This window comes from Melopsittacus undulatus, chromosome 6, assembly GCF_012275295.1.
Source record: "Melopsittacus undulatus isolate bMelUnd1 chromosome 6, bMelUnd1.mat.Z, whole genome shotgun sequence".
NCBI classification, from domain to species: domain Eukaryota; kingdom Metazoa; phylum Chordata; class Aves; order Psittaciformes; family Psittaculidae; genus Melopsittacus; species Melopsittacus undulatus.
In genome coordinates, this window is record NC_047532.1 from 6970417 (window position 1) to 6983307 (window position 12891).

The 12891-nt window shown below is 47.1% G+C and overlaps 1 protein-coding gene across 2 annotated transcripts in view; it reads right to left on the reverse strand.

Annotated features, from left to right (window-relative positions):
* Window positions 1–1426: 1426 nt before the first annotated feature.
* GABRA3 (gamma-aminobutyric acid type A receptor subunit alpha3) overlaps window positions 1427–12891 on the reverse strand; it is a 65879-nt gene continuing 54414 nt past the window's right edge. Inside the window, exons 9-11 of one of the 2 annotated variants that reach the window (XM_034064290.1) lie at window positions 11574–11785; window positions 3778–3990; window positions 1427–2139 (exon numbers count right to left, since the gene is read on the reverse strand). In XM_034064290.1, coding sequence (XP_033920181.1) covers window positions 1885–2139; window positions 3778–3990; window positions 11574–11785 — 680 coding nt within the window. In that variant the 3' untranslated portion in view covers window positions 1427–1884. Of the gene's footprint in view, window positions 2140–3421; window positions 3991–11573; window positions 11786–12891 lie in introns of those variants that run through there. The other variant, XM_034064291.1, reaches the window with a different exon arrangement.

Sequence of the window (12891 nt, forward strand, 5' to 3'; positions counted from 1 at the left end):
CTAATCATAAGAACAGAGCCCTTAGACACTATCACAGCAAGCAGAGAACCCCAGTGACTGGTACTAGTTTAGCTTTGCTGTGCTCTTAGAGGAAGCCTCCTCCATCAGCAGCCTCGTGTTAGCTGGGAAGGAAATGTCCCAATTTGAGCCGCTGACAGATTCATAAAAAAAAGAACATTATCTTCTGTGTGATGTCTGCTGGCAGGAGATGTTAAACCACTTATTTATAACCATCTTCTCAAAATGCTTCCCTGCTTGGGAGCCAAACTACAAATCCTGTTTGGTTTGTTGTCTTTAACCAAAGGATGCTGGTATTTCTGCTTCCAGCTGGCAAAAAGATCCGGAGCTAGTGCCAGGCTTTGGTGGGAATAGACTTGGCTTTCAAGGCGTGTTAACGCAGATCCAGGAAGGCAGCCTTTTATCAGGCAGAGAGCAAAGTTTTCGGAGTCAGGAAGAGCAAAGATGAGCCAGCAGAAGGGTGTCACCAGCAAGACAGATTGATGGGATGTGTCCTGGGGAGGGACAACAGCCTTGGTATCACAGGGAGGGAAAGACTGGGGGAAGATACAGGCAGGAGATGCACCATGACAGATCGGATCACCCACAAGAGGGAGGAAGCTCAGATGCTGTCCTGAAGCTGTGCCCAGCACCACAGAGAGATCCAGCCCCAGCACCTTGAGCATCACCCTGCGGCACAAAGGCAGCGGCTGCTGAGGAGCAATGGTAAGACCTGACTTCATGAAGAGCTCTGTGAAGCTGGCACCAAGAGACCAGGAACATGTAGCAGGTGATGCATGGTAGGATGTGGCCTTTGGGGTGAAGGGGACTTTGGGGGATGCCCAGGCTAGCAGGAGAGCACCTGTGCACCAGGGGCAACTCAAGTCAGCAGAGTCACTGATCCTGTATTTGAACTTGCCTTTGATGTATTACTGTTTGTAAACACAATATACTCTTTGTTACAGTTTTATTGTGTTCGGTTTGCTTTTTAAGTGTCTCTATTGCATTCACTTAGGCCTGAGTGTTATAGAGACATGAATGTTTTATGAGATACGCTCCATCTACCTTATTTAAGAAAATGACACCCGAGTAGTTTCCAAAACAGACTCACGGCCGGTCAGTGTGGCACTTCCCAATGGAAAGCCCAAGGAGCAGAAGGGCAGCACAATGACACTCACTGCTAAAGGGGATGGAGCTGGTGTGGAGGGAGCACAGGGATCTCGGTGGTGAGGGGTCTGGGGACACAGTGGGCTCTGCTGGGGAGGCCAGGCTGTCAGAACACAGTGGCTGCAGCAGCAGCAGGCCAGTGCCATGGGGTGCAAAGCAGCAGGGACGTCCCCCTTGCCCAGCAGAAGGGCTGGGGATGGTGAACTCTCCCTCTGCTCCTCCAACTTGGTGCTGGGTGCAAAGGGGAGAGCTCCCAAGCTTTCCTCTCCTTGCCACCCAGCATGGAGCCCTCAGGGATGAAAGGCACTGTCGGAATGTTTTGGGGTGTTGATGTTATGGGGGAGGATAGGGAGAGAACCAGTTCAGCTTGAGGGGCATGCCTAATGCTTCCTGCTGGTGTGGACCAAATGCACTGAGGGCTGAGATAAATGTCTCTGAGCTCTGCTCCTATTGCTGCTGTAGGCAGGGGGAGTGACTGCACTGTTGTTGAACTAGCAAGTTTGGTAAGGGACAGGCAGGACATGCACCAATGCCACCCATACTGCAGGATAAAGACCCCTGGCCTTCCCTGATCTGTCCTATTGTCCCCATGGATATCCCAGCTGGGGCAAATCCTATGCCTTGTGCTCAGCCCTGCTCCTGCATGGGCAGGGGGAAACTAAGCTTGGCACAGCAGCTCAAAGCAATGCTGAAGACATCACCTTTAGGGTGATGAAGGCATCACCTTGGCCTGGCTGTGTGCACCCAAAACATGCAGGGGCAGCTCAGCCAGAGGGTAAGAGGGAGGTTCAGAAGAAAGGGGATGCATCCCATCCTGGGAGCAGTGCTGCGGACAGGATCAGTGCTCCCCATGGGCTGGGAAAGAGAACTTACCAGGCACAGGATGTCCTTCCTTGTAGCAGGACAGTGTGTCCATGGGTCTGGGCACCAGGGAGGGAAGACAAATGGCTTGGATACCACCATCTTGTGCTGCAGCTGAGAAGGGGACAACCATTGTTTTGGGTCCTTGACTATGGTGGCCAGGAAAGGAGAAAAAGCCTCTCTCCAAGGCACTGGAGAGCTTTCCTTGGAACAGTTAAGGATTGGTTGTTACCTCAATGGCTTTGTGGGATGGCACCTGGCTCACATGGCTCTCTGGGACAGCAGTATCACCCTGCTGTTTCAAAAAGCCCCTTCTGCTGTTCTCCATGGGTGCTGAGGATGCTCAGCAAGGTTCAATGGGATCAGGGAGGTGCTTGGGGAGCAGCCGTCCCCTAAGTCATCCTCAGAGCTGGCAGAGTGGCCCCTGGAGTGTCCCACAGGAACCAGCATCGCTGCTGCTCTAATGCACTGGAGCAGGGATGCACCATGAGCTGGACCTGCCCAGGCTGTGCTCCTCTTGTCAGTGTGCCTTACCTGAGAGGTAGGGGCTTCTCTGACTACATCGGCCCGTGAGCAGTGAGATATTAATGGAGACTGCTGAGTAGCCAAACGAAGATGAATAGGGAGCTGGAAGAAGGTGCTGGGGGAGAGAGGAGATGTCAGAAAGGGTAAGTGGATGGGGAGAAGAGAAAGCAATCTAAACCTATCTGAACATGAGCTCTATGGTTTCCAGTCCTGATGCTGAATGCATGTAACCTTACAGCCACTATCTCCTCCAAGGCTCCTGTCTTCAATTCCTGACTGACCCTAGAAAAAACTATTTCTCTGGTAGAAACCATCACCCTCTCTAACATGAATTGCCCCAAGAGTGCAGGGTGGCAGACAGACAAGACCTTTCTCACCTGCTTTTGCCTGGGGGAGACATGGAGGAAACCAGCAGCTGGGTTGGGTGAACACAGAGGAAGAAGCCCTGCAGATACCTACAAGATGTGGCCACCCTGTTCCACCCCTGCAATGGTTCCACAGACCACAGCAGTGGTGGGTTCACCACCAGTGTTGGGCTACAAGCTGGCCTCTGCTGCACTGCTCACCTTCATCCACAGCCCAGGGAATACCACTGAGCACAAAGCACCAAGCACTGAAGATCTGACTGGTGCTGGAGGCCTCCACATCCCTGAGCCCAGGCCACCACGAGCATCCACATTGCTAGGGCAGTCCATCACAGAAGAGAAAGAAGGGAGTGGATCATGGCAGCAGACCCCAGCAGAGTGGAATGTGGAACGGTAATGGCATGCAGACTGTGGGAATGACAGGAGATGGAGGCAGGGAGAGGGAAGCACGGGGTGACTCGGGCAGATGGGGGACATCAGACTCATGATGTTAGAGGCACAACTTGTTATGATCCTTTTTTTTTTCCTTTCATCATTAGAGACAAAGTAAAAGGAAATTAAAGCATAAGAGGGGATGAAATGAAAATCACAGTTTTGTTTACATTATAAAAGAACAATCTAATAGGAATAATAATAATAATAATATCAAATAAACAATAATAATTAAGCAAAACAGGAAAGAAGAAAGCCCTGGAGAATTCCTGCCTGGATGGTGCTCACTGATGGAAGGTTTGTGTGACCGGTTTTATTGTTTGGGGATCATTCCCTTAATAGCTGACTCCCGGTTTACATACGTGGCCCAGTAGACTAAATTGAAGATGGCAAAGAGGACTGGAAAGACGATGCGGGACATCTTGTCTACCTTGCTGACGCTGTTGTATGTCTTCTTACTCTCTGGGAGCTTCTCCTCTGTGCGGGGCATCTTGGGGGGTACGTTGGTGGCAGTAGCAGTGGCACCAGCACTCTTGGAGATGGTGGGCAGGCCAGGGTCCTTGGCAATGTTGAGGGCATATGTGGTGCCAACAATGTTGTAGGTGTTGTTGGTTTTCTTCGCTAGTGCCACTGGCTCTTTTTTCTAGGGTAAGTGGAAGAAAAAACATAATAGAGATGAAGTGACTGTAGAACTGCATGGAGAACATTTTGTCCTCTGAATTTACCTGCTTGTCCAGATGAGGAGATGGAAAAGGGTGCGAGGAGCAAGACACCAAGAAGGCGGCATTGTGGAGGGGAGGGAAGATGTGGTGAGAAGATGGCCAAAATCCATGACATCTGCCACTTGAGGGCTGCTGCAGCATACAGATGTGCTGGACTACGATGGACCAGCTACTCCATGTAAGCCCAGCACACAGCAAAGAGGTCCTGGCCTGGCAGCTATGTCCTGCTGCAAGCCAAATAACTGAAGCCACGTAATTGGGTTTGTTGCCTCCTTGCAGCCCCTTACGTCAGAGCAGTGGTATAAAAAACTGTGTGCAGCTGCATTTGAGTAGTAGCTGCCCCAGATGGGTCACTCCTTGACTGGCAGAGTGCTGCCAGGTACATTTTGTGTATTGCCAGGTCAGTACAAGTGAATGCAGGCTTGAACTATATAGAATCCTTGTATTCTCTCTCAGCTGGGCAATGTTTTCTGCTGCATGTAAGCTTCAGCCGTGGAGAGACAATGCAGGAATGTAGTCTTTAGCAAAGAACAGCACCTTGTCTGGCCATCCTGAGGGAAGAGCTTAATTTTCTGCTTTGCTGGCTGCTTCCTGGGCCAGGTGAGAGGAGGAGGCATCACAGAAGATTATAGATCTTGGAGGTTTTGTTGCAGAAATCCAGTGGCTTTAAGAATCTGGGTGACAGCATTGCAATATTTTGCACCATATTACAAGGTCATATAATACACTGCCTCAGTGCCCTGAATACCTCCCAGGAATACTTCACAATTGAATATCATGAAGTCCAAAATGCCTCTGGGACTCTTTAGAGCACCTTATGACCTACCCAAGTAAGATACAGAACAGATGGAAGGCATTTGCACTAGCCCTGGATTTCAGGATTGCTCAACACAGTACTACAGGGCAGAGGGAAGCCTTTCATCTTGTCTTTGTATCTAGGGGTTGCTGTAAATCAAAGGAGATAAGCGCACACCTCCCACAGGGCTCCAGGGACAGCCATGCTGTCCATGCTGAAGGGAGAGCTTGCATAGCAAATGTCACATGTCAGACATGATGTACTGAAGGATGATGGAAGGTGCAGAAGACAGTTCAGATGTTAACAAAGATAAGTAGTCAGGAAGATGAAGATAGGCAATCATGATAGGTGATTTCACACCATATCATATAAAGCAATCCAGGTCCACTGGGAGAAGCTCATTGAATGAAATCTGTTGTTAAGCAGCCACCAGGCACCCTACTCATCCTAGCACTCAGGTACTCCATAGAGGTGTCCACTGTAATTACACCAAGAGCCATTGTGAGACACAGTAATGACTCATGGTGAGAATCAAATACCTAAGCTCAGAACAAGGTGTGACTTTGGATCTCATTTTTTATTCAAAAGCAACTGAGACACAAGGTAAGAGTCATGCAGGCACTTCCCAGGGGTACTTGGCATGGTCTTGAATGTATGTGTGAGGGAATCGCATACAAAGTGATCATCAGGAGAATGGAAGAGTGTGCAGCCAGCAGGACCTGTCCATCTCCCCACCCAAGTCTGGATTAGGTAGCAGGCAGCAACACTGTGGAGCTACTGGGACAGATCTGCCCAGCCTGCTCTGCAGAGATACTCCAAGGGCTTTAGCTTTCATTTGGTACTTCCATTTTTCATGTGCCCACAATGGATATCTCCAGTTACCTTAGGAAATGAATTTTCTACAGTGATTTTCAGAGGGACACTCAAACCAGACTTGTGTGCAATCTTTGAACCCCTCTCCAATAATATCATAACCAGGCCTGCAGCCCTGTAATAATGCCAGCAATTACAGAAATTAACTTGCTGTTAGAAAGAGGTCTAAATATCTTCAGCCTGCAGACCAGACTAAGCCACTGATCAGACCATATTCATGGTCTTTTATGGGAGCGGGTGTTATGATCTTTGATGATTAACAGAGTGACTGATTTCTGCAATCATTAGAGACACGTTAACTTGTACCCCCTGCACAGCAGGTGAACTTTTCCTGCTGAAGAGCTGACAAGAAGCAAATAAAGGGCTAAAGAGGTTTCACCTTATAAAATATTTAAATATGCTTAAGTATGATTAGTTATTACCACAGCTACGGGAGGTAATAAAGCAATTGATAATCAGTAATGAAATGAAAAAGATTGTTGTTCTAGAATGCAATCTGAAGTGCTCTGTGATTATTTTAGTATTAATCAGCCATGTTCCTTGTTACAGGAATACGATTACTACAAGTGACATGGCATTTTCAACCTGGCTAGCTTTTCTGCCCCAGAGCGTGGAAAGTGGATCTGTCTTGCCTGATCAAAGGCATTAGGAAACAGTAGGCTGAAACAGAGTAAATTCAGACGAATATGAATGCTGTGTGTGATGATAGCAGGCTGCTGCTCCTATTAGTGTGATCCAGAGCCCTCAAGCATCAACCTGGGCTTCTCTGGACCTCAGATCAAGCTGTTCAGGTAGTGCAGAGGCTTGGGAGCCTACAGCCAGGGCCTTTTCTCCACCTGCCTATGGAGTCATCTGCCCTTGTCAGAGCTGGGAGCCTGGGAAGACTTTGGGATACAACCAGAGCACTCACTCCTACACCAAGGCACGTGTGTGTGCTCTGGATGTGCTCTGCCCCTGAGATGTCAGGAGAAATGGGTTCAGCCTGAAGTTTACTGGGCTGTGCTTTACAAATAAGTGTTTCAGGCAAGATTTTGACAATCAAACAGAGCAAAATGTGCTCATTGCTGTCAGCTGAGAAGTAGCCCCCAGCCTTCCCCCTGCACCTTCATCTGTGAGGAGTGCCATGTCTTATTGAAACAGAAGGGAAGAGTGGAGGAACAGCAGGAAACCCCACATTTGCTTTGAAGACTCGTCCTATTTAAAACATCGATGTTGCAAAGCAATTCCTGTGTTTATTGCCCAGTTTGGGCACAGGGAAACTGAATTGCTGCACAAAGCTGTCCCTGCACTGCTCTCCTGAGGGAAAAGCTGGTCTAGAGATCAATGCTCTCAATAGAGATCCAGGGAACACCCTGGATCTTGCAGTCTGACAAGTTCTCCCACAACACACATACTGCAAATAAATGACATTTTTGTTAAATATTCTTGTCTTCAAGCCTCTCTATTGGGGAGCTAATAACTGAACCTCTAAATTAGGGGAACTATGGGTTCTGCCTATGATCTGCTGGAGAATTAGTTCTCTGCACTGCTCCTTGACAAGAAATTTGGGATGGAACCATTATTCCTCTGACAGGCCACTGAAGGTCACCATCACTAATATGTGCAGTACTTTAGAAATGCAAGGTATCTACTACTTACCACTCTGAGAAAAGGCACTTTAATGACCTCCAAACAGCTCTAGTTTCTGACATACTTGAATCCTATAATTCAAAGCCCAGCAACTGCAGTTGCTGTTCCAGCAAACATGTCACTCCTTCCTCATGCCAGCCAAAGTTCCCCTCTGCAGTGTGCCAGAGACTTGATCCTATCAGAGAACAGCAGCAAAGTGTTTTACACTGTGATGCCTGTACCCTGAGCAGAGCCAAAGGCTCCAAACAATGCAATCTTGCATTAACAAACAGCCTCTATCAATGCCAGGTTGCTGTCAGCTGATGGTGTAACCTCTGGCATCACTCATCCCTCCCATCTCTCCATTCAGATTATGTGGGACTGAGCCCAGTGATCTTATGCTCCCTGGATCACCATACAAAGACTGAGAGGTTGGACAGAGTCAGTAATCAGCCCAACATGTCACACAAATAGTGTTGAGAGAAAGAAGGTGAAATGTTGATACACGGACTCTAGTGAAAATGCTGAGAACATGAATCACTTATAGTGCTATAGAGGGCTACAGGTTGATGCAGTTGCAGTAGGAGAAAGAATATATGGGCTTCAGAGCATGGTCATCAAGGGAAAGTGCCAACCAAGGCATATTTACTATAGTGAGGCAGAAAAATAGAGATGAACCTGAACCACCACATGAGTCTGTAAGGCTTCAAACTGGTTGAAAATGGTGGCCTGTCAAGGTTGGTTCTAGTTTGTCTCTGTTGTCAAACGGGATTGAATTAAATATGCCACAATAGGGAAGAAACAAATAAGGAAGAAGAATTATCCTCTAGATCAAGGGCAAACTTTGTAATTGCTGAAGGGTGGGTTGGACAAAAAGTTAGGCTTTAGTCAGTGGAAAAGGCACCTAGTGCAAATGGTGAACATGTCTGTCACTTCCAAAATAGAAGAAAGAAGGTCCCTATGGTAATATCTACAGAAGCATTTGAAGGATGCTTTGTGGTGACTTTCTCTCAGCAAAACGACATGAAAAGCACATGAATAGCCTGGACCTAGTCTTCTTGCCATGCACTACAGGATTATTGTCTTAAGGATGAAAAGGATAAAGATCCAGGACTATTCCTCCATCTAATGTTTTCATGTATCTGACTGCAGCTACTTGATTGCTTTTGTTGCTTCTTGCCACCCAGGATTTAGGGCAATGTCATACAAACACAGATACAGAGCTAAAGCAGATTTTATGCATAGACATGGCGTTGCAGGCGGATTTAAGTAAGCATCTTCCAAAGATCCAAAGCATCTTCCATCCTGAGGAACAGACACTTTGCAGGGAATTCCCTGGTAATTGTTGTCCTTGCAGACTTCATGAGTTTCCCAGTGTTGAAGTCACGATGTTAATAGTTGGCTCTCTGGATTCTCACTCTTACAGCCACGCAGGAAGTGACCACGTTGGCTCCCTATGGTTGAGATGGTTGGGATGGATCTCACTGTTCAGACCCAGCCCTTCTGTCCTAATGTGGATCTTTTTAACAGGATATTGTGAGGATATTAGAGATAAGGAGCTTTGCTGGCTACTGAAACACTCACCTTTCAAAGCCTTTGGCCTCTCACTCTCCCCCAGCTACTCCCATCTCCCACCTTCCTCCTGATGATGTTTATAAAAATACCATCTTTACTAACAGGTTTTCCACATTGGATCCAGAAACCTCTCCCCAGTTTGATCTGCACCATCAGATTGGTTGCAGCATTCTGCTGCACAAAGAGAGAGGAAATCCTTCATCCACAATTAGCGATTACTGATGGCAGGCAGGAAAGGCTTGGAAAATCTCTGGGTCCAAGAAACATCAGTAAAATCTCATCGGAGTGTGAGCTAGTGGGAGGTTTTGGCGACATCTATGGTGACATCTGCCTGCCTTTCAGTAGCTCCCAGAACCCAGCTGTAGCTATAGCCAGAACATCATCATGATCATTTATGCTGCAGAGATCAGTGACTGATCAAGATCAGCCCATCATGTTAGATTCTACCTGAAAAAATGCTCCATTCCACCTCAATCAGTGGGTTGGCTGAAGGGGAGAAGGAAAGAATGGAACCAGCCTGAGAGAGTGAACACACTAGAGGTACCTGTAGAAACCAGCAGCTTTTGCAAGGCAGTGATTTCTCTCCAAAGGGATGGGAAGCACTGCTGGTACCTACAGTTGAGGTGAGGGAAGGGCTGATGCTTATTGATTTATTTTTTTTCCATGTTCATGTAAGGAAACAATCAAACCTGGAGTGAGGATCCCATCACACCAGTGAAGAACATTCTTTTTGGCTGCAAGGAAGGCTTTCCAGAGACCAGGGCTCAGCCTAGGTTTGTCACTGATAGTTCTACTCCTCGTACAAACACTTTAAAATGCCAATAGTTATTCTTCTGCCTCCTCTTTCTTTTGTGGTTTCAACCACCTGGCTTGTCAATTGCTTCAAGAAGAGCTAATTAAAGGCTGAAACTGAGCCAATGAGGCATCTTCATTGCATAGCAATTTCATTGCTTGGAAATGTTCAATTGAATAAAGATGAAAAGCAAATATGGTGACACATCATATTCCCAAGCTCCCTGAAATCCCACCACTCTTCAAGGAGCAATCTGAGCTTCAGAGACTGGGAGTGGGTTAGCCTTCTAAGGTGAAGATCAGGGTTAGCTTGAAAAAGCATCCATGAATTCGGAGTCCTTCCTGATTCTCCAGCCTGACACCAATTGCAGCAAACTCACAGGGAACATCCCCTCTGAAACATTTCTGGTCCTGCTTTGTTTTCTTGTTTGATCACCATGTGAGCAAACATTCTGCATGCTCTTATCCTATTGCTTCAGCACTATTAGCCTTGCAGTGCTGGGTCATTGAATAAATTAAGGAGCGCACTGCTTCTGTGACAAACTGAAGCTTTTGAGCCTTTGCTGCTTTTCCAGCTGTGCCCAGTTCACATAATTGCCCAAACCTGTGTGAATCCTGACTTTTTGCTGATTTGCCAATCCCTGAAAGTAACATGGTTGCTTTGAAGACCTGTTTTGTTTCTTCACTCATGCCAATGACCTGGGAAAGGCTTTTCTCATCTCTAGAGGCCAGATTAGTGTTATTGTTCCTAATCGAAGTGGAAGACCATCAACTGGCCTCCTCTGGAGCCTTTAGCCATGAGTCTGTTTCTCAGACAACGGCTGCAAAAGCAAACAGATAGAGAGTCCAGGAAACACAAGAGAGACGTTCAGCACCCTGTGATGGCTGTGGTTCTCCATAAGGCCTCTGTTCTCCTGCTTTGACCTCCATACCAGAGAGATGACCAGTCGGTTGTCGTCTTCTCAAAAGTTACTGCAATTCTGCCAGGTATTTGCATGCAGCCCCACCACAATTTTAAACAACACATTAAAATGCAAAGGAGAAAAATATGAAGGCTCCAGAACCAGGAACAAGGGCAAAGCTGATTTTCAAATTGATTCAATAAATATAAACAAGGAAGAGCATGCTACAGTAAGCGATTTCTCTGTGCAGCCGAGACTTGATCCCTTAGGAAGGAGGGTGCATGAGCAGGGGTAGCAGTGGCTGTCAGGAAGGAAGCTGCCAAAAAGGCTTATCCCAAGTGAGAAGGGAAACGTGGGTGATGCCAAGCACTAATTTACTGCCAGTTGCTGTTTCTGATTGCTTGCTTCCCACCCACCCTCTTTGCCCGAGCTTACAAAGCAGCAGATGTGGGCAACAGCACGAGCATTAGACCTCCCCATCACTGCACCATGCTTGCCCGTGTCAGAAGAGACCTACAGTCAGGGATACCAGCTACAGGGGACACAGCAGAGTGGAAACATCTCCATTGGTGAGGAGTGGCATACTGGGGTTTGTGTGGCATGCCAGCAACATGGAGCGGGGCATTTATGGGTTGAAGGGAGAAGAACACCAGCAGAGCAAGACCAATGCATGCACACATTCATGTTTCCACTGGCAAACAGCCATGCAGAAGGACAAAGGGCAAAGTGGGCAGTCATGCCTGGATGCTTTCCTCCAGCTAAGCATAGCAAACAGTCCTCCAAGCCCCTCCTCCCTCAAGAACCGCTCCAGTTGAGACCTGAGCTGGGGACCCCAGTAAGTAGCATCCAGCCTCCGGAATAGCTTTGGTGCTGCATGTTACACACTACTGGCCCCGGCGCAGTTCTCTCATGCAGCGTTTCTTCACCATCCCCTTCTCCCCTTGGCCACAGGACTGACCTTCATCTCTTGGGCCTCCAGCACCTTCTTGCCATCCCAAGCCCAGCTGCGCTTGGTGAAGTAGTTGACAGTGGCAAATTCGATCAGCGCAGAAAACACAAAGGCATAACAGACGGCTATGAACCAGTCCATGGCCGTCGCGTACGCCACTTTAGGTAACGAGTTTCTTGCGCTGATGCTTAGTGTGGTCATGGTGAGGACAGTGGTGACGCCTATGGAAACACAGCAGGAGACAAAGATGGTGTGAGACCATGCACTTGTGCCCACCCAGTTTCTTCTTAAACCACACAGTTGGCATTTCCATCATGTAGATTTAGGAGTTAAAGGATAAGCCGTGTGGCCCATATTCTCCTTGTAATTTAGGGAGCCTTACTCAGCACTGTGATGCAATTCATAGACTAATATATAATACAATAACAGCTAGATGGCTGGAACCTCATGGAGGACCAGAACCTGGCCACACATCCAATGTGGTTCTCTTAACACTGTGGAAAGAGTGTCTCTTGATCTGCATAGATGAACACCTGGATCAGGGGTCCTGCCAGCACAACCCCACTAGTAGCCCAAGCTCCCAGTGTCACAATGATTTATCTTTAAAAGATGATCTGTTGCAAAATGCCTTTTAAAGCTTTTTTCATTAAAGCAAGCAACCATTGCTATCCATTTTCCTCAATAATGTGCTTTTCAATTAAAAATGCATTAAAAACATTATAAAAATATTGACTAATTTTCACTTCCCTTAAGCCATACTCCTGGTAATTGAAGAGTTTCAATAACATTGTTGACAATACTTTCCGAGAGGCAAAAACCCAGGAATAAACAATTGGAGTTCTCATTATTCTCTTAATAGGAAAGCAAAGCAATTTGGGAGTAGACATTTTTCACAAAGGTAGGTTTGAATTTTTCAGCCATTGCTCAACCTGAGCTGCTGCTTGAGGAAACCTGTCTAATCTCAGACAAACATAGGAGGGAATCAAGTACCCCCAGAGAAGGGCTCTCCCCCACTGTTGGGAGTGGAGGATACTCCAGAACCAATGCAGATGTAAGAGCCCACTGGGGGCATGGACAGACATGGGCTCCGGTGTACAGTCTGTGGGATTTAGTTGCAAGTGATTCACAGATAGGTAAGTGAAGAAAGTTCATCAATGACTCCCTGTATGTCTGAGCTGGTCCTATTTTCCATGTGATTTCTCTTTGACTTTCCCTCTTTTCCATTCTGTTGGATGAAAACACCAAAAAGTAGGTGCTAAGGGGTTGTACACTCTCTTCTTCACTGCTATTACTGTTCAATGCGGCTCTTGCATTCTGCATCATGCAT